Source organism: Chelonia mydas, chromosome 2 (assembly GCF_015237465.2).
Source record: "Chelonia mydas isolate rCheMyd1 chromosome 2, rCheMyd1.pri.v2, whole genome shotgun sequence".
NCBI classification, from domain to species: Eukaryota; Metazoa; Chordata; order Testudines; family Cheloniidae; genus Chelonia; species Chelonia mydas.
Window position 1 is genome coordinate 102,027,342 of NC_057850.1, and position 22,002 is coordinate 102,049,343.

Here is a 22,002-nt window from a genome sequence, read left to right on the forward strand (position 1 = left end):
GAAGTGTTGGATTTTAAAGCGACATTTTGACTGCCACTTCACTGAAGGTATGTGGGTAGTTTAGACTAGAGAACATCAACATGCAGTGAGTATTTTAAGACCCACGTAAATTTGACAAACCCTTAATATTTCTGTGAAGGTCATCATGATACATTCCATGCCTATAAGTCAACAACAGTCATTCCAGAGTGAATTTACTGCTCAGGAAAGGTGCCAGCATGGCAGGCCTGAACAACAGTTGATCTGCTGGACAGTTGAAGCAGCCGTGCAAGCTTTCCTATGCTGTTCCATCAACATGTCTCAGCCATGATCTGGAGGGACCACTTCTAAGGGGTATCAGGGAGAGTAATGCAGCTCCATGTCTATTCAGTAGTTTGGCTCTGTAGTGACACTTCCAAAAAAGGTACCAATTGGTGACATTTGTAATGGTGGTTTTTATTATGTGGATGTTTGCCTGCTAGTAACATGACTGACACCAGCAAACTTATTCCAACTGTTAATATAATTTTCAAGTCTGGTCTACACTGGAAAATTAGGCTGGCATAACTATGTCGCTCAGGGGTGTGAAAAATCTACACCTGTGAGCAGTGTAGTTAAGCCAACCTAAATTCCCATGTAGACAGCACTTGGGGAGGTTGATTACCTATGCCGATGGGATAATACCTCTCATATGTGTAGGTCATGTCTACACTAAAGCGCTGCAGTGGCACAGCTGTAGCGTTTTAAGTGTAGACAAGCCCTCAGAAACTACCTGAGATTCTGCCTGCTGACCTAGAGAAGAAAAGCTCCCTATTGTATTACCAATCCCCTATCCAGTCACCAGTGACAATTTAATAAAAACCTGAATGTCTGATTCATTAAGTTAGATATTTAATCAACAGGGTTTTTATAAAACATATCCTCCTTTGTAGTAGAGCTGGAAATGAAAAGACCAGTATAAACTGAATGCAAAAATCTACATGCACATCATGCTGCTGCTTAATTCTCATTCACCTAGAAAATTGGACACACATAGCATTAGCTTCAAAAGAATACTGGAAATGTATTGGTCTTTTTCTGCACCATCATGCTCATGGGCAGGATGGAAGAAAGCAAATCCTGGCTTTTTGCCACAAAATGATGTACATTACTTTTCAGATGTTGACTTGTATAACAAGTGAGGCATGAAACAAAAGCATGATGCCCAGAATAGTGGCAGTGAATATTTTATCTTACTGACCAAAAGCAACAAGAGGCTGAATCCTTAAAGCATATGCTGTGTTGACAACGCACCCTTACTATGACAGTAATGGTATTTGCAATCCCAGCTGCATTAAAGTCCGTGAGATAAGGCACCAGTTTCACAGGATGCAAGTTGCTATGAGATGCCGTTCTTTATTCTTTGTAGGTTCTTAATTCCTTCTGGACTAATGAAGTTTCCCATAGCAGCCTCTCAGTGCACTGTCTAGGATGGAGCTGTCGTGCCATGTTAGTGCCAACTAACAGAGAAGTTAGTTGTGCTGTGTTAAAATTGGTTACCCTACTGTGGCTCCTGCTGAGACAGACCACCAGGCAGAGGGATGCTATGGAGCATCCAACAAACCAGTCAGACGGTCTGCATCCTCCAAAATTAGCAAGATAGGGCGTGAAGAGAAAATGGCATACAAATCCCTTCCCTCTGAGGAATTTTTTAATAAAATAAAATATTCTTTGGGTTCAGGCCTCAAACAGTTTCTTTTGCAAATTGGGAGGCATCTGACAAATGGAAACATTTAATCGCTTTCACCAGAAAGTACTTTAGTTAGGTGAAATGTGGAGAAAGGAAAGTACAGGTTGCTGTGTAGTTCTAGCAGTTTACTCTGTCTTATTTGACCGAAGATGAAACTGACATCAACTCCAGTACAGAGTGTTTATCTACTTTACTTAGTTTGTCCACGTATTTTTGTAGAGGACTAAATCCTGAAAATCAATGGGAATTGGTATGCAACTTTGGAAAATCCCACCCTACGCTTGTTGCAATTCTATGCAGAGGGAAATCCAATTTCTGTCATTTTGACTGTGGAGCCTACAGAAGGCTTCTATGACTTGGACTTATGTGAAGGCTACATCAGACTTCAGAGCCAGACAATTTTTCTTTATTTCTCTTGTAGAGTTCTGATTTAGGATGTAGGCAATGCATCTGTTAGAGTTAATATGTCATGGCACCTCATATTCTTCTTTCCCCTAGTCCCAGTAATGTATATAGAATGTGACCCATATTAGTGATGCAGGCATGATTCACTTAACCGTAACTGAAGAGAACAGTAATTGTGTGATGCATGCCTTCAACTAACAAGCATTTGTCATTTGCTGCTGGGAGGTCTTTTGACTTAATCTATCTAAGGATTGATTGAGGCCAAAGGAAAGAAGAGCTACTGTGATTTTGTCTTTGAATATATAATAATACGTAGTTCTTATACCACACTTTTCATCACTAGATGTCAAAGCGCTTTATGAAGGTCAGTGCTATTATCCCATTTTACAGATGGGGAATCTGAGGTACAGAGAGGTGAAGTGATTTGCCCAAGATCACCCAGCGGGCCAGTGGCAGAACTAGGAATAGAACCCAGGTCTTCTGAGTTCCAGTCTGATGCTCTAATCACTAAAACGCTCGTGTTCAGTTTTCTTTCCAGCACATGTGAATGGGAAACCAGATGAGATGGAAAGTGGATTGGAACATGTTACCTTCACCCCAGTTGTTGAATTCCCACCTCACCCTTACCATCCTGTCATCAGTGCTGTTAAACTATCCCTCATTCCATAGCTTTTTCTCTGCGCTTCTACCTAGTTATAGAGCCATTTCTTCCAAATAAAATTGCTCCCCACCTCTAGTCCACTTTCAATCCAGATCTCCTGTTTCGAGGCTCAGAGCTCCAACGCTTGTTTATTTTCCTTACTTACTTACAAAGGTCTTTATACAGCCCAAGAGGCTTTGAGTGTTCCCCTACTATAATTCCAGAGTACCTGAGACCTAGTGCTTCAGGAGGAAAATGGGTGGAGAATAGAGAGGCTCAGAGCTCTGGAGACAAGTGATACTGAGAGCAGAATAACAGGCAGCAGATACTGAATAAATAAGTTTAAGAGATTTGAGGACAGTGGTGCAAGAAAGAGGGGTTCTGTTTAGGGGGTGAAGGTGAGGTGTAAACTCAAATGTTTACTCAAGCCTGGAGCTGTGAATGATGCCCGATACATTCAGAACAGCAGCAGATTAAGCTCTTCTGCCCTGGTCCATCACAAAGAAAGGCTTTCCAACCAGAGACTTCCCCCTCAGGGGAAAAAGTTAGAAACTTATCCCCGCTTCTTGAGAGTTACTTAGGGAATTGGGGTGAAATCCTGGCCCCACTGAAGCCAATGGCAAAACTCACCATAACTTCCACAGACAGACTTTCATGCCTGGTGTTTAGATAAAAAATGCCAGTCAGGAAGAGCAGTTGTCACTTGCTTCTCTGGTTCCTCAATTTACTTGATTGAAATCTGTTGCTGCATTAGCCAGAAGTAACATATGGTCCCCAGTGCTCCAGTCCAGCTTGGCTTTTGTTAAGCAAATTTCAGTGGGACTTCTCACAGAGAGAGTAAAAGCTACTGTGTAACTATACAACATCATCTGGTCCCAAGTTAGTACAACAAGCAGGTCCTCTGTTTACAAGCTACTTCCAGCCCCACTTCATTCTTAGATTTCAGTCTCCAACTGTCTCCAGCTGTGACTGCTGCTGACTAATGAGTCTCCTTTGGAACTTTGGCAGGTCAGAACATTCCAGCTCTCAAAGGTGCAATACCCACATCTATCACTGCAGTTCTTGAATTTCCATACACCACACGCTGGAGCATTGCTGATTTGGTTATTCCAAATTTTAAGAATCAAAATATGACCCTCTTAAAGATAGTTTTCATACAGTATGATAGCTACACAAACTGCTCGCCATATGTGAACTGTGTAAGCCAGTGTAGCGAGGCACAGCTGGGCCCCTCTTGTTTCTGCCCCTGCTGACCTCACAAATCAGTCAGGAATGCCTCAGGTTGATGCAATCACCAGTGCACTGTATGTGTAGCTATTTCCCACCACCACCTTACTATCTATAAACAGGTTTGTTTCTCAGCCAGGCAGGGCCATCCCTAGCTATTCTGAGGCCCTACACAGCCCCTCCACAGGAGGTGCCCAGGCCTCTGGTGGGGGGGGGGGGTTGGCCCCAGGCCTCCGCGGTGGGGCTAGCTTGAGAGACGGGGGGGAACCACTGCCCAGCACTCACTGGCAGCATGGCTGGGGCCAAGTCCCTGCACTTCCCGCTGCTGGTGAGTGCAGGCCCAGCCCTGATGTAATCCTCAGGGGAGTGGGGGCGGGAAGAGGAGGGACAGGGGCTGGAGCTGCATGCAGCTGCGCAGGACACCAGGAAATGTGGTGCCCCAAATTTCCTGGTGACCTACACAGTTGCGTAGTTTGCATATGGGTAAGGAAAGCCCTGCAGCCAGGCTTTACAAGCAGCAGACCAGAGCCGCCCTTCCGGCCGGCCCGCCGGCCGGCCGGCCGGCCAGCCTGCCTCTCTCTCTCTCTCTCTCACTTTCTCTTTTTCCCTTTCTCCCCACCCTCACAGCCCTTTCATAGCCCCTGGCTAATTAGGCTGGCAGCTGTTGCTAGTTTCCAGGCAGGCACAGGCCTATTCAGCCAACTCCAATTTACTCCCCTGAATTGGGGCTCGCATGGCAGGGGGCTGGTTAAGCACTCCTTACCCAGCACCCTGTCACAGCCATGTTAATTGAAAAGTAGTTGAACCATATCAGTAGATGAACACTGATTGTGAAAGAGGTTTGCACTCTCACCACTGGATTATACCATAGTAGATGCATCCTCTGGATTTGTCAGAATAAATAAAAGGTCTTTCAACAAAGCCTTATCTGATAACCTGTCAGACACCCAGGCCAATGGTGATTTCCATTTTAACGTGCTGCCACACAAACTCTTCCCCCCCCCCTCCGCCCCTTGATGGACTGGCTGGGGCATTACTCCTCCTCTAGAAAGGAGTGGGTCACAATGATGATGCATTACACACACTCCCTTTTGGTCATCGCTTGGAGCTGCATAGTAGGCTCCAGAGGCATGGACCCAGCTTTCTATTTGATTGCTGTGAGGAGTGCTTCTCGGTCTCAAGGTAGGGGGATGAAAGCAGAGTGGGTCCTAAAAGACTCATCCTAAAATGCAAACCAAATTTTAAAAATTGCGGAGAAAACATTGTTGTGGAATTGCTTTTCTCTACTGAAGCCCTAATTGTCATTTTTAAATTTCCTTTTGCAGACTGGCCACTTGTCTCCACTTTATAATCTCTTCCTCTGAGTAGATCGGATACCTCCATGGACATAATAAATGTATCAGGAAATGGCATTGCTCACCGGGAACGCAGATCCCAAGTTCACTTCTTATTCCTACAACAATTTGGAAAACCTGTGCGAGGTACAGACCAAGAAAGGGTTCTTCTACAAAAAAGCCAAGCTTCTTCACCCTGGGGAAGACTTGTGCTGCTTGGCCCATCTAGAGGACCGAACCAGGCATGTGATCATCAATGTAGGTGGCATTAAATACAGGATTCCGTGGACCACGCTGGAGAACTGCCCTTTGACCAGGCTTGGAAAACTAAAATCTTGTAACAACTATGATGAGATCATGGACATCTGTGATGATTATGATGTCAGCTGCAATGAGTTTTTTTTTCGATCGTAACCCTTGTGCCTTCAGGACCATCATGACTTTCCTGACAGCTGGGAAGCTGAGGCTTCTAAGGGAGATGTGTGCCCTCTCTTTCCAAGAGGAGCTGGTGTATTGGGGGATAGAAGAGGAACACCTGGAGTGGTGCTGTAAGAAAAGATTGCAACAGAAGGAGGAGGAGGCAGCCGAGGCCATGCTGTATGAGAGGGAGATGATAGTTAATGAAACGCCGCAGTGTGCCTTCCAGGACAATAGCCGTTTGGGTTTGTGCATGAGAAAGCTCAGGGATATGGTGGAGAACCCTCACTCAGGGATCCCAGGAAAGATCTTTGCTTGTATATCAGTCTCCTTTGTTGCTATCACTGCTGTCAGTCTCTGTATCAGCACCATGCCAGATCTCCGAGAAGAGGAAGATCGGGTGAGTGCAGCCTTCAATGGCAACTCTTATACTATACTTTATCAACAGCAAAACACACTATGTAAGCTATTTTGTCGTGTCTCATCTGGAAAGATCAAGGACAAAGTCATTCAGATACTGTCTGCAGTATTTATGATGTGGAGTGCAGTCTGGTGTAGGAGAGCATTATTTTATTGTTAGTCTAGCTGAGGCAATCCAAATCCTCTGCTTTGTCAATGGCGATGTGCCAGTTTACAGCAATACAGAATTTTCTCCCAGAATGCATGCGTGCCACCACCACAAAACAGATGCTAGAATAACAATTATTTGTTCTCTCATTATTATACAGATGAACCTTGCTTCAGGTTCACTATTTTTGACGTTGGATTATTAGCTGTGTCTGTCTCTAGATTGTCAGTTCTGCCTTTTCCTAAAAAATACTTTAAATATTTTGCTTTTTTAAATTATTAACAACTCTTTGTAAGGAACTTAACTGAAAAAATATCCTCCTGGAGGAGGAGGCAAAGGGCTCAGGGGAGCTGAGGCAGCCCCTGGACAAGAGAAACAGAACATACCCTCATGTGCCTTAATTTTCAAATGTGCTGAGCACTCATAGTGCCAATTGATGCTAGTGGGAGCTGTGGGTGCCCTGCACCTTTGAAAATCAATCACTTTATATATTCTTCATTTTCAGTGCAGGTCCTTAGGGTCCGGTCTCTTACTCATGTGGGTAGCCCAGATTCCTGGGGTTAGTCCCATTAAAGTCAGTGAGAGTTTTGCTTGAAGATTGCAGGATGCAGCCTTTAATTTTTACATTGAAATGTGTGAAAACAAAAGATCGAATGGGATGATGGAGCATTGCAGGTGAGGGGTTGAAGGTGGGGGAGAAGCTTCGGAAAAGTTCTCTTGTCTCTGAGGCTTTGGGCAGAGCATGATTACAGTGTAAGTGGATGGATATTTTACTCACAACCAAACAAGCCACTTAATGTTTGTGCTTGTTTTCCAGCCCAGTGGTCATTTAACACAAACCTGACCAGTCGCCTGTTTCAACAGCACTTCATCCCATCAGGCTCTGTCAGCGTAAACACACTTCTGTACCAAGCTCTCCTCATGGTAAAAATCTCCAGAAACCACTACTTCTCCTAGCACCCCATCCCACAGGGTGCTGTGCGCCCTCAGCTCCCCAGAAATTCCAGAGAGTTCTGTGCTGTGTTTTTATGAGTACTTCATACACAATTAAAATCCATCCTCTGCTGGTATGGTATGCACAGGACATTATCAGGTAGCCATGTTCATCAGAGGTGTTGAATTTAGAGTCAGACCCATGGAACAATATTACTTCCTGCTAAGAAAAACCATGCAAAACACCTGGTCTGGTTTTTTTAATTGTTGTTTTGTTAGAATGATCTTGTTTTACAAGCTTTTTTTCTCCTAAAATGAACATTTTAGGATAGTAGCTAAAGCCAATTTGTTCTGATAGTTAAAACAAATCATAGTTTCAAAAGCCAGTAGATGCAAGAAAACTGAACTTCCTTAATTTGTATTTTAGATACACCTTGTGGAACTGAAAAACTCAATACCTTTAAATAAGCAAAGTCAAACAAAATCCACTAAAAATGGCCTATGACAATTAGTTAACCACTAGCCACTATTGTCTGCAGAGTGCTCTAGATTTTGAGGGAGAGTTTCTACAGCAAATGGATGCAGGATGAATCCATCTCACTGGGAAAGCCCTGTCCATGCTACTACTAAATAAAATGAGTTTGAGCTTAACAGTAATCTGCAGAATAATTCTCAGCACTAGTCTTGTAGCAGGGCTGGGACTGGGTAGCTTGTTAGGGCTTGGCTGGACCACTAAGAAACACTGTGTCAAGACTGAGACAACAGGGAACACTATGTCAAGATGAAGGGAGGGTTTTCTGGCCTCTGAGAAGTGGGGTAGGTTGGGCTCTTGGAAGAAGAGTTCCAAACTGGCCTTTCTTCCCTTCTTTCCTCTGCCTGTCCTCCCACTAATAACACTTCTCCAGCACCTTGTAATCAAACATCTCATAGCACATTTCAAAGATGGATATTAGCTCCTTTTAATACATGGGAGAAACTGAGACATGGAGAAGTTAAGTAATTTGACCAAGGTCACACAATGGGTGGTCAGAGTTGAGAATATAACCTGGAAATCTTGACTGCCAGTCTCTTATTTCCAATCTACAGGAAATACTGCTTCCCTTGAGTGCAATAAAGGTGTGACACGGGGGGGTGCCGGTAACAGATTGATCTTTATTTCCTGTTCCTAATTACCTGTTGTGAGTAAAGGTTATAAAAAGTCATACCCCTGTGATTGTCACATGGCAGGAATTGGTCTCCACTCTTACAGTGAGGAAGAGCTGTTACAGAGAGTGGGGTGCCTGGTTGAAAGGCGTTTGTTGGGGAGCATGAAGTTTTCAGTAATGTCACATAGATGTAAAATACTTGACTTTTCTAGGGCATTTGACTGAGGTACCACACAACATTCCAATGATAAAACTAGCAGTATACAATATCAGGACAGCATACATTAAATGGCTTAAGAATTGACCAACTGACACATGTCAGCAACTCGCCAGCAGAGGGGAATCCTCACTGAGTGGGGATGTTTCTAATGGGGTTTCACATAGATTGATACTAGGCCTTTTGCTATTCAACATTTTCATCAATGATCGGGAAATAAATGTAAATCACTGCTGATAAAATATGCAGATGACACAAGGATTGGTGGAGAGGAAAATAATGATGAGGAATGGGCAATCATACAGAACAGTCTGGATGGCTTCGTAAGTTGGGCCCATGCAAAGTGTTGTTGTTTTTTTAATGCAGCCAAATGCAGAGTTATATACCTAGGAACAAGTAATGCATGCCAGACCTACAGAATTGGAGACTGTATCCTGGAAAGCAGTGTCTCTGAAAAGGATTTAGAGGTTATGTGGACAGGCAATTCAGTGTGAGCTGCCAGTGTGGTGCTGTAGCAAAAAGGGATAATGTGATCCTTGGACGTATAAATGGGACTAGAAATAGAGAGGTGATTTTTACCTCCATGTATGGAATTGGTGAGACAGACAATGCAATACTGCGTACAGTTTTGAGGTCCACATTTTTTTTAAAGATGGTAAAAATTGAAGAAGGTGCAAAAAAGAGCCACAAAAATTACTCGAGGGATAGAGAAAATGCCTTACAGGGAGAGACTTGAGGAGTTCAATCTATTTAATGTATTAAAAAGAAGCTTGAGAGGTGACTTGATCCATAGTGTGTACAAGAAAATGCACATAAAGAAAATACTGAGTACTAGGGCTTTTTAATCTAGCAGAGACAGGCATAAAAAGAAATAACGGTTGGAAACTGAAGCCAGACAAATTCAAATTAGAAATTAGGCACAAGTTTTTAACAGTGAGGGTGATTAACCCCCATTGAAACACATTACCAAGGGAAGTGGTGGATTCATCATTTCAGTGTCTTCAAGTCAAGAACGAATGCCTTTCTGAAAGACATGATTTAGCCAAACACAAATCATGCTTTAGTCAAACACATGAGTAATTGGGACAATACAGAAATAATTGGGTGAAATTTAATGGCCTGTGATGTACAGGAGGTCAGCCCTAGATGATGTAATGGTCCTTTCTGGCCTTACATTATGAATTACTGATGCTCCTGGAAGTAGGCATTGTTCTATCACTCACATTGAAAAGGGGTTGTGGAAGGGCTATGGGTGTGGTAAAGTGCTTTGTTTTATTAGAGGTAGAGCCCCAGGATGGGGGATAGGTGATGTGAGCACCTGTCCTTTATTTCACACTGAATATCCCAAGTCCTGTATCAAGTCAATATAGGATGCACTTCTTCCTGCATGTCAGCAATAAATAATCTTTCATACTCAGTAATACAAAAGTACAGTTTTATGCCACGAAGAAAACATTGTGGGTGCTGTCCCTTTCAAAAACAGGCTTTCTCCAGTATTTTTCACACCGGTGTGTGTGAGATGTTCAGTACACAGTTATGTAACTATCATGACTGTTTTCTGGGTATACCTCATTTTTATTGTGTTTGCCTGGCTTGCTGCTGATGCTTCATTTTGGAGAACCCATTTCAGTTCAGTTCAGCTGCTCTTTCAGTTTGAGCAACATACATTTTGCTCTCTCATGGAGATTTGTTCTTTGTTTTCCTCAATCTAAAATAAAAGTCATTCAATCTGAAAACACATGATCTCTCTAGTGTGTATGGAAAACACAACATTCTTCTTTGTTTTCCTTGAAACACAGGTGGGGGACGACAACGACGAAGTACAGAAAATATTCCACTTTTGTACTTTAAAGACCTACCGATGTAAAGCTTTGTGTCTCATATAGGCCCCTAGCTGGCAACAGATTCTGCAGGAGTTGGAGCCTTGTTCACTTCAGTGAGTCTCCACCTCGTTGCAGGAGTCTGCCCACAAGGAATAACTTGTAGGATCAGGGCCTTGGATTGTAAACTCCTCTGGCAGGAGCAGTGACTTCCTCTTGTTTGTACATGGCGCAGCACACTGATGGAGCTTAGCAAGTAACAGTAAAGCGTGTTAACCACCTTGCATGCTGTTGCTTGTGTACAGTTTAAAATTTGTACCCAAGGATAGATCCTAGGCCTGGTTTGGAATCTCCTTACAGGGAGAAAATGTGTCTACATTCCTTCTGGACAGGGAATAAACAAACACTAAATATTCTTTCAAGGACATGCTGTACTCTCCGACTCAGGCTATCTAGCTGGAATTATTATTGTTGTATTTATATGTCAGAGATATCAAGACAGGTACACTGTTTTACAATGCACCAGTCTTATTCCTGAGTGGATGAACTCTGAGAGTGAAAGGTTTATCCCACCAAGAGAACCCTCTTCCTGCTGATAAGTCATACATCCATCCTATTACTGCTGCAGGAAAAAAGGAAGGAACTGATAACGGAAAACAAATGCTTGAGCATATTTACTTAGAACCTGATCTTCGACACTCCATTACACCCCTGTGGTATCCCCTGGAAGTCAATGTGACTTCTTACAGATGCAGGATCACAGCCTTAGAAATCAAAAGTAATTATCATCTGTGCAGTTTCAGTTGAACAGATGGGATTATTTGGAGAGTTATTCCATTAATTGGATGCCAGCACACTTTTAAGAAAAATATGCAAAAATAATCATTCATAATTTTTTCTGCATATTTCAGATGTGCTCTAGATGATGATAGCAATCCCTTGTGGTTCTGCAGAGGGGTAGATAGCACTGGGTTGCTATTTTCACACTTAATTTTTTTTTCTTAGTAAGGGTCAGATTCTGCCACCGTTATTCATGCTGAATAGTACCTTCCACTGCAAATAGTTCCATTGACTTCAGATACTGCTCAGTTATCAAAAAGCGTGGCAGAATTGGGTTCTAGATTACTTTTTACCTCCAGATACTAATCTTGACTTACACTAGGACACTTACTATCTTTTCCAGATTTTTCAAGTTAATCTTTATGTTGGAAAAAACCCACCAACAATATACATAATGATCACTCCTGAAATGTTTAGGAAAAAGAGAGATTTCAAATATTCAAAGAAAAGAAAACTAGAAAGAGAATCAAGTAAATCTGCTAAAAGTGACAGTGGGCTATTTAATTTAAAGTAGTCTATTGGAAGACTTCTGCACAAGGCCTGTGCTTAATTTAAAGGGGAAAACTTCTTAAGGAAAATGTACTTCTGAGTCAAATGCATAGCAATAACCCTCAGTCAGTGAGTTCTTTCAAGACAACTACACAAAGTATCTCCAAGACACAAAAATAGTTAGAGGCATATGATATCTTTATGGCATTGTAGGCATATAATATCCTTAAGGCAACTTACTAACATACTAAAGTAATGGCAAGAATAGAAGAAAAGGAGTATTTGTGGCACCTTAGAGACTAACCAATTTATTTAAGCATAAGCTTTCGTGCGCTACAGCTCATTGTAGCTCACGAAAGCTTATGCTCAAATAAATTGGTTAGTCTCTAAGGTGCCAAAAGTACTCCTTTTCTTTTTGCGAATACAGACTAACATGGCTGCTGAAACCTGGCAAGAATAGAGTCACTCAAGGCATGTGGTTAATATGTCAGAGAAATCTTAAAATGATCATTAATGCATCAAAGCAAAAGCAATGCTGAGAAACCAAGGGTATGAAGAGAAACAATCAAATACCATTGGGTTGCCACACTAGGCCTGTTCTTTTGTTCTTGGTGAGGAGCCTTAAGCCATAAAAACATACATAAAGAAGGAAGCTTACTTCTTCTACGGGATATCTTTCCTTTGGGAAGAATAGTAGCAAAACACAGAGAGTTTACATTGGGCATATACACCTGTTTTCTCAAAGGGGAGACCCACTTGCACTTTGTATCCTTTGTCTGGGATGATCCAAAATAACAAGTGTTTATAGGTGGCTCAGTGTAAATTATACAATAGTCAATAGGCATTTATATATTGGCTTTTCAATTGGTTTTGTTTGCCCTTTTGTTCTTTAGGGAGATTAGTTTGCATTTCTAAGAATACTGCTGCTAAAATAAGCAAAATGTCAAGAACATTTAAAAAAATTATCTTTCAACATAACTAGATTTTCATTTCTTCCCACTCCAGCACTAGGATTAAAGATGTCCCATGACCACACACACACACGCTGGGTAGGGTTCTCTTCTCATGTTGGTTTAAGCCAGGGGAACTCCAATGCAGTCACTTGAGTTACATCTGTATAAAAATGGCAGAGGCAAATCAGACCTATGCTTTCTTCTTCTCTACGCTTGGTGTTATCACATGGAGCTGTTGTAATTAGAAAAATTCTAATAGAAAGTTACAGTTCAGTAGCCTTGAATTGGAGACCGTGTTATAACAGAGAGACTCATAAATATATAAGAAGATTCCAGGATTGTTACTCTGTGTCACTCCATAGCCTAAAATTTCTGTACAGTCAGTGTGAAACGATGGAAACAGCTATAAGCACGCCTGAGAGCTCTTTTTGGTTCAAAGTATCATCTGGTTCAATCATCGCTGGAATTCACAATCTGTTACCATCCAGTTTTAAGTTCTCAGCTATTTTGGCGTTTCAAATGTATACCTATTTGTGTGTACATGCCAAGAGTCCTAAACCATTGTGATATCAGAGGTAATTCAACCAATCCCCACCCTAACTCTACAGTTAGTTTGCATGCAACAATTTAATTGGTTGTAAGAGGGAGACCGCACAGATGGTGGATTACTTGGCTCAACTGCCACACCCTGCACAGGCTTTCAGCTACTAGTCAAGTTAATAATACCTTATACTATACAGAGAGCTGAGACTGTTTAACCTTTTGGGTTTAATTTACACACACTGTATGCCCTACCCTCAGCGGTCAGGATTGGGAATAGATGTATTTTGTGAATGTGAGTCAAATAATATGTGACTGGAAACCTTATTTCACAAAAGATACCCAACAAAAAATTAATTTCAGACGTTAAGGCAGTTCCTGTTGTTGAACTGTTTAGATTTCTAAGTTATATTCTGATGTACTTTAAATGGGTCAGAATTAGAACTATTCAGGACTGTAGAATGTCAGAAAGGCCAAGTATTTGTTGCACAAATAGTGTCAGATTGTCTCATGAGCCTCACTATATTAGTGTATTTTTAGATCTAGAGCTCCTGTCATTTTTAGGTTAAACCCTTTATTTGTTTTAATGAAAAATAATGTAGAAAGATGAAATAGCAATTACCCTTAGCATTTTCTATCTCAAGGGAACACTCCACTTCAGACTCTTTATGAGGCCCTCTATTAATCTCTCTCTCTCTCTCTCTGATATACAACTGTTTTCCCTTGGCTCCCAGCTGCATTAAATCCCATCTTGTTCATAACTATTAGACCAGCACCTCTTTGTGATACCTTGGTGCTCTGCTTTCATTAGTAGGAGTCTTAATAAAAATGCAGTTCATTTTATTCATTTCTTTATCGAACAGCATGTTTTAGAAGTTGAGACACAGTGAACGTAACACTCATATTTTAAAAAAATACCTTTACCCATATTACATATATTGTCTACAGTGTCTAGGCATGTAGAGTGGGATTTTAGACTTAATTCAACTCCCTTTGTCTTGTTTGAAAATCCCAGCTGTATAGCACATTCATCACTGTGATATCTGAGTACAATAACACTGAGGTGTAATAACAAAATATTCTTTCAGATGAAATAATTGTTCTGTTTTAATTTACTTGTTACCATTCATGTTGTTCGTTTGCTTTTTGTATTTCACTTGCCTTAGACAATTCAGTCCTATACTAGCTGGAAGCCGGGGAGGGACCAAATGACCAATTATGTCTCTTCCATCTCTAATTTCTGTGATTCTGTGGACAATGAAACTAACTGGTGAGAGTAACTTTCCCTTTCTAGTTCTGATGTGCTTGCTCAGTGAGGTTATTGCTCAGAGGAATATTTTAATTTAACAAGTGTTCATTTTTTATAAATTTCATGACAATATTTTTGTTTGTATTATGTTTTTGTAAAACTTACATAAACTCCAGTTTATGAGCCTGAAGCCCATTGACAGCATCCTTTAAATCTCAGCGTCCCTCAGACCTAAACAAAAGTTTGTCTTCTTATTTCCTTTGGGCTCCCCTATCTGTTTGGTTTAGCCATCTGTTGTCTATAGTCATACACATAGATTGTAAACTTTCTGTGGCAGAGACTCTCTCTCTGATAAAAGAAAAGGAGTACTTGTGGCACCATAGAGACTAACCAATTTATTTGAGCATAAGCTTTCGTGAGCTACAGCTTATGCTCAAATAAATTGGTTAGTCTCTAAGGTGCCACAAGTACTCCTTTTCTTTTTGCGAATACAGACTAACACGGCTGTTACTCTGAAATCTCTCTCTGATATGTTTGTACAGTGCCTAGTATAATGAGGCCCTGGCCTCTGGGTGTTACAGTAATACCTGTAATAAATAACAAGTTGTATTTTTGGTTGCTGTTCAGGTGCACGTGCATACAAAATTGACATTTCTGATGTGTCTGATCTGACCAGCTTGGTTACTGAGTGAAGGAGAGCACAGATTTTTTTTTTCTTCTGTCAAATGAGGCCATCTCAGATTGTAAAAGATGCATTGCATAAAACCTTTACAAATTCTAATCAAAGAATTTTATGCTTGCATCATCTTGATGTGGTCTCCTGTCTCCACACCTGACAATCAGAGAAGTTTGCTGTGAAAGTTCCAGTTTGAATTACTCTACCATGTCTAAAAGCAGTCATGGAAGTGAGGGCTGTATTCCATGAGTCACAAACAAAATTCTAAAACCCAGGCAACCTCCAGGCTGTAAATCCAAAACTTTAACATTGTTTCCAACTGTTTGATGAGATTCTTTTGTCTGAACCCCACAGAATCTGCACATATTACAATACCAATGGCCAGATTTTTCATGGCAAGGCGCAGGGAGTTGTGATTATGTCTTTTGGAAACAGTAGTGTGCTTTTCTGTGAATCATCACAATGATTCAGCCCTTCACATGTAAGAAATACCTATATTACTCTTTCCTTCATGTCTGTCTTTCGGTTTCCTGGTCATCCTATTCTGTAGTGGGCTTCCACCTCCAGCTGTCAATGTTACAGTGTCTATCACCATTAGCTCCACTGATCCCCAGTGTGGATGCATCTGATGTCTAGGGAAACAGAGTTGGTGTAAAGGGTTCTCTCACTGTCTAGGGAAACAGAGTTGGTGTAAAGAGTTCTCTCACTTCTGTCCCACAAAGCACCGGTACAGCAGAAGTGGCCTGTCTGGCCACTGTCCTGCACTCCACTGCCGGGGACTCAAGATGGCTGGAAGACACCAACTTATCCAAATAGCACTGCACTCATGGATCTCCCTTGTGAGTCATTTTCAGAGAGAGCCACTTCTGCAGTTTTGGAGCGGGCTGCTCATGAGTAGAAAATGATGTGGGGGTAAATAGCTAATGTTGGTAAAGCACTTTGTAGATAAAGTGCTGTGTAATAATCATCCATCATATTTAGCAATCACTGTCCTCTTGAAGCAGCCACAGTTCTAGGTTTTTTTCCTGTTTCTCCCCCTTGTGTTCTTTGTCTGTCCCCTTAAAAAACAACAAAATGGCACGCTAGTGCATATTTTTGGCAGAGAGTAATCTGCCTCCTTGATTTAACCAGCTTAAACCTTAGCAACATCAACAGGTTCTAGAGCAGAGGTGGGCAAACTACATCCCATGGGCCAACTCTGGCCCGCAGGACCGTCCTGCCCAACCCTTGAGCTCCTGGCTGGGGAGGTAGCCCCCAGCCCCTCCCCAGCTGTTCCCACTCCCCCGCAGCCTCAGCTCGCTGCGCCGTCAGCACTCTGGCCCGCCGCTCCTTCCGGGCGGCGTGGCTGGCTCCGGCCGGGTGGCAGGGCTGCAAGCTCCTGCTGCTCTGAGCTGCATGGTAAGGGGGCAGGGAGCCGGTGGGGGTTCTGGGGGCAGTCAGGGGACAGGGAGCAGGGGGCGGTTGGATGGGGTGGAGGTTCGGGGTGGGGCGGTCAGGGGATGGGGAACGGGGGGGTTGGATAGGCATGGGAGTCCCGGGAGGGCCTGGGGGGGGCGGTTAGGGGTGGGGGTCCCGGGTGGGGGCGGTGAGGGGACAAGGAGCGGGGGGGGGTTGGACGGGTCGGAAGTTCTGAGGGGGGCAGTCACAGGGCGGGAAGTGGGAGGGGGCGGATAGGGGGCGGGGGCCAGTCTGTTTGGGGAGGCACAGCCTTTCCTACCCGACCTGCCATACAGTTTCGCAAGCCTGATGTGGCCCTCGGGCCAAAAAGTTTGCCCACCCCTGTTCTAGAGCAACAGCTATCGAAAACGACATAAGGACATAGCCCTGCCGTAGCCCCAGGAAAAAGAAAAAGCCAGCTCTTCCAGCCAGTACAGAGAGTTTAGGGACTGTGAGTGCATTTTGTTTCACTTAGTGTTGGTCATAACATTTTTGAGTGAGCATGTGGAACAATTTCTCAATTTCTGCAAATTCTCATGATCAGAACTCCCCATTCATAGCAAATATTACAGCCTCAGCTTCTGCTCCTCTCCCTCTTAACTTCAAACATTACATACAGTTTAACTTTAAATAGAAATTACTTTCTGTGGGGGTGGGAAAGGGCTAAGCTTTCTTCAAAGGACAAGGAGTCTGAGGAAATTTTAAGGAGACTTGGGGATCCATGTTTGTTGAGGTCATAAGAATGGCAAGTTCTGGATGCAGTGGCCAATCTGAACATAGGTGTGATAAAATGGACAGATTATTTCAGTGTAGTAATAACTGAGGAGGGGTTCAATGGGGTACGCTTCCTGTTAACTTGGTAATAAGTATATCCTGTGCTTAATGAACTTTTCAGCCCCAGATATGGATTTTACCTCATAATTGGTAAGCACTGTTAAGTTTTCATTTTCATATTATGTTAAAATATCACAATACATTACAGTCATTATAAAGAACTAAACATTCAGGAATCTTTTCGCAAAAAACACCAGCACCCTTGTGTTTTTAAACTTATTCACATTTGGTGTAACTGTGGTACAAACAGCAAAATGTGCTCCATATTTAATCTGTTTTAGACACTTAGATGGTCCACGTTACTGAGCACCTCATACTCTGTAATATATTTAGTCTCACAACACCCCGGTGAGGCTGGGGTTTATTCTCATTCTGGAGATGGGAAACTGAGGCACAAAGGCAGGTGACTGACCCAAGGTCACACAAGGAGTCTTTGAAGAAATCCAATGCCAATGTCTCCTTCATCTGCATCCACAGTTTAAAAAGTACAAAAGGCCAATTTGCAATACCCTTATTCACCCTGAGTAGGATCCATACTCCACAAATGTTTGCATTGCCTTCAGTGGGACTGCTTGTGCTGTCAGGTGCTATTCAGTGCTAGTAAGGGTATCATAATGTATCCCAGGGTGTCATTATTTATATCACAGGAAATATTGGGCATTTTTGCACTCATACCTTGGCTTGCTTTGAAGGGTAAAATCTGTCCTTTACTTGAAGAAGAACAAGAAAAATAAATGGGCATGTTCATCTCAGAGCTCCAGGAGATGTTACTTTCTGAAAATGTGAGAACTGGACTGGAATAGAGAAGCTGATTGTTTTTGGCTAGTCCCTATGTAACTGGACTTCAGTAATGAAGTGATTAATATCTATGCAGCACTTAGACAAATTACATCAGATCACTTAACGTTACAAATACTTATATTTCAGCTGCTCTAGATGCTATAAGTGGGGTCAAGGAAATGGAATTGTGTGAAATTGAAGACTTTTGGAACTACCCAGGAAACCTTTAAATTCAAGACAGAAGGAATGGAATAATATACAAATGAATAAATTTTTTTAAAAAAAACTCCTAAAGGAAAAGCTTAGCCATTGCCATTATTATTTATCGAAGGCCTAACAACGGAACAGAGAAGTGGAAGCAAGCTAATGAGACAGTATTTTAAAATGGCACATTAGATGATCTAGGTAATTATAACTAGTTAGCTTGATATTGATCCCAGGAAAAAAACATGAAAAAGCTGATGTAGGATGTAGTCAGTAAAGTATGACATAATAATTAGTGCCAGACAACACGGTTTTATGGAAAAGACATGTCAGACAAAGTTGATACTGCTTTTTGATGAGATACAAGTTTGGCTGAAAAAGTTAACTGTGATGAAATAATAGTTTTGGTGTATGTCTACAGTGCAGCTGTAAATACGACTCGTATTAAATTAATTTAAAAGCTGGCTGATTGATAGGTCTCAAAAAGTAATTGTAAAGGAGGAATTATGATCCAGCAGGGGCATTTGTAGTGGGGTCTTTTAGGGGTCAGTTCTTGGCTCAGTGCTATTCAATATTTTGATCAAAGATTTGGAATAAAGTGTAAACTCATTGCTGGTAAAGTTTGCAGATGGCACAAAAACTGACAAAGCAGTAAATAGTGACGGGGACGGGTCAGTTCTAAAGAATTGTCTGGTAATGAGGGCCCCTTACACCTGGACCATAGCCCCACACCCTGTCAGCTGGCTCCACCCACACTCCGCACCAGGCCCTGCTCACACTAGGTCTTCCTGCTCCCAAGGCCCCCCGCCTGCCGAGTCCCTCTTCTACTCTGCCCCTTTCCCCTAATACGCCCCCCCCGCCTGCCGCTCGCTGAGTCCCTCCACCCTCCTCCCCTGAGACCCCCGCCACTCACTGAGTCCCTCCTCTCCTCCACTCCCTTCCCCGTGACCCCCACTGCCTGCTGAGTCCCTCCACCCCCTCTTCCCTGAGCGGGGTCGGGGTCATGAGGGGGGGTGGAGGAAGTCAGCAAGCGGTGGGCAGTGAGGACCTCAGGGGAGGTGGAGGAGAGGAGGTAGTCAAGACTCAGTGAGCAGTGAGTGGGGGACCACAGGGGAAGTGGAGATGGGGAGGGACTCAGCGAGGAGCGGCGGGGGCCTTGGCAGAGGAGTGGAGCAGGGGAGGGAAGAGATGGAACACGGATGTGACTACAGGGGAAAAGCGGGAACGGACCGTGGGGACGGACCAGAGGCGGGGCCACCACGGTCCAAGTGTCCGCACTCTCAAAGGCGGTAGGTTGGCGGCTGTGTTGCAGGGGAGGCTTAGCCTATTATACCCGCTGTCTATGAATGTTAGCAAGTTGGAAAGAGGTCAGAAAAGAGCTACAAGAATGATTCAAGGTTTGAAATCCAGCCTTACAGTGAGAGACAAAAGGACTCTTTAGCAGACAAAAGCATCATAACTGCAGACAGTGGAGATCCAGTGGCTGGAAGCTGAAGTCAGCCTGGAAATAAAGAGCCAATTTTTTTACAGTTTACCACTGGAACAATTTACCTAAGGATATAGTGGATTCTTGTTTCTTGGGGGGTCTTCAAATTGAGACTGGCTGTCTTTTTAACAGAGATGATTTAGCTCAGCCAGAAGTTATGAGTTTGATGCAGGCATCACTTGGTGAAATTCTCTGGCCTGTGTTTTGCAGGACCTCAAACTGACGACCACATGGGCCCATTCATAGATTCAAAATCTATGAATCTACGTATGATCTAATCCCAAAAGATGCCGCACTCTCACCTTGCACTGGAGTTTCCAATAGGAGTTGAGTGCACTCAGCATCTTTTGGGAGGTGCTCAGCATCTTTCAGATTCAGGCCCAGAGTTATCAACAACATGAAAGGAGCAGTGACAAGTTATTGTGATAAAGAAAAGGGATAGCCATAAAAATGCAGAACATGAATGCTTCCTGTAATGACTGAGTGAACCTTTGTGAGTTTCACTCCTTTTAATGCAGTTCTCTGACTGAAGAATCTTTGCCAATGCTGGCTATATTTTTTGGTACAAAAAAGCACATCTAGGCCAATATCTAGCTCTAATTTAATATTTTCAATCAGACTCAGCCTGTAGGTCATTTGCGAGCAGGATGACTCCGCTGAAACAGACTACAATAAATGTCAAACTTCTCATTCGCTGGCAGCAACTACTGCTTGCGCGCGCTCGCTGGCTCTCTCTCTCTCTCTCTCCAGCACTTTGCTCCTGGATGCAAATGGAAAACACAGAGACCAATATGAAGGTGGGGGACTTCCCAGTACTTTTGATCCCCTAAGATTTATTTGAAACTTAGCTGATGGTGCTCTGAATAGAGACTACAGGGGGCAGATTTTGTCATGGTAGTGAAAGGTCCTGCATTCTGGTGAATACAACAGCTTCTCCCATTCCGGCACCAGCCTCTGGACACCAACAGAATAGTGTCAGCTACATCTAAAACTAACCAGCCTATGATTTCAGAACAGGATATGAAAAATCATCAGCCAGGAGAGGACATGTTAGCATTGTCCTTGGGCCTTTGTTTTGTGGGGGAAGGGCACAGAATTACCAATGCCACCTTGAGATGCTCTCTCTCTGCTGTGCAAAGGCAGAAAGAGACAGCATTTCAGTATTTTGGGGCAGAGGTAAAGGCAGCAGCAGGCTGGCAAATTCAGCCAGAGGTAAGCCAGAAGACCCTTTGCATCGCATGATAAAGGGGGAAAGAAGGAAAATCAGAAAGACCCACTTTGGGAAAAAAAGTGGGAAGACAGGAACCATCTTTACAACAACAACAAAAACAGGGCTGGAAATCATGGCAGGGGAAACCAGATAAAGAAAAAATATAGGGCAATGAAAGAGAAGCAACAAAAAGTGGAAAGAACGGGGAGCAAACAAAGCTAAAAAAGATGGGGAAGGGAAGAGATAAAATAGAGGGAGGCAAACAAGCATAAAAAATGTTGCAAGGGATCAGATTTTAAAACTGAGGCTAACAAGGTGTGTGAGAGAGTATGATAATGGCAAGTATTAGAAAAGGATGTTGGGACAAGCTTTACAAAAAAGACAGAAAGGGATGGGTGTGGCAGGAACACATCTTGTCCCAGATGCTGTATATCCTGGATTACAATCCTGCTCCCAAGTGCTTCGTGTTTTAATTTTCCACTAGTTCCAGGAGAGGTGTGATTATAGGAGCACAGCCTAAAAGGGGAGGGGGAGGGCATCTGCCTGAACATTTCAGAATTTCACTGCCTTGTGAGATCACCCTATGGCTCTTGGGCAGCTCCTTTCAGCTAAAAGCGCAAATTCTCCGTGCTGGCGTTCCCCATGGAAGCTGATCAAGCTGTACAGAAATGTCTTTGGCATGGACTCAGTCTCAGCCCCAGTGGAGTTCTGTTTTGTTGGTGATTTACACGCTATAGTGCTGCACAGCTGCTCCTTATGGGAAACAATCCCTGTCTGAATTGTCTCAGTCCCTGCCATGTTTATATGAAGCAGGTGTTTGGTAGATTCCAAGTGCTACAGTTAGCTTCTTTTCTGGCAAGACTGCAGAGCAGAATCTGGCTCGTTTCTAT

The 22,002-nt window shown here is 42.9% G+C and overlaps 1 protein-coding gene across 1 annotated transcript in view; it reads left to right on the forward strand.

Annotated features, from left to right (window-relative positions):
- Nucleotides 1-22,002, forward strand: part of KCNG2 (potassium voltage-gated channel modifier subfamily G member 2) — a 75,483-nt gene that overhangs the window by 46,393 nt on the left and 7,088 nt on the right. Inside the window, 2 exon segments of the mRNA XM_043540011.1 lie at nucleotides 5,306-5,710; nucleotides 5,712-6,131. Coding sequence (XP_043395946.1) covers nucleotides 5,375-5,710; nucleotides 5,712-6,131 — 756 coding nt within the window. The 5' untranslated portion in view covers nucleotides 5,306-5,374.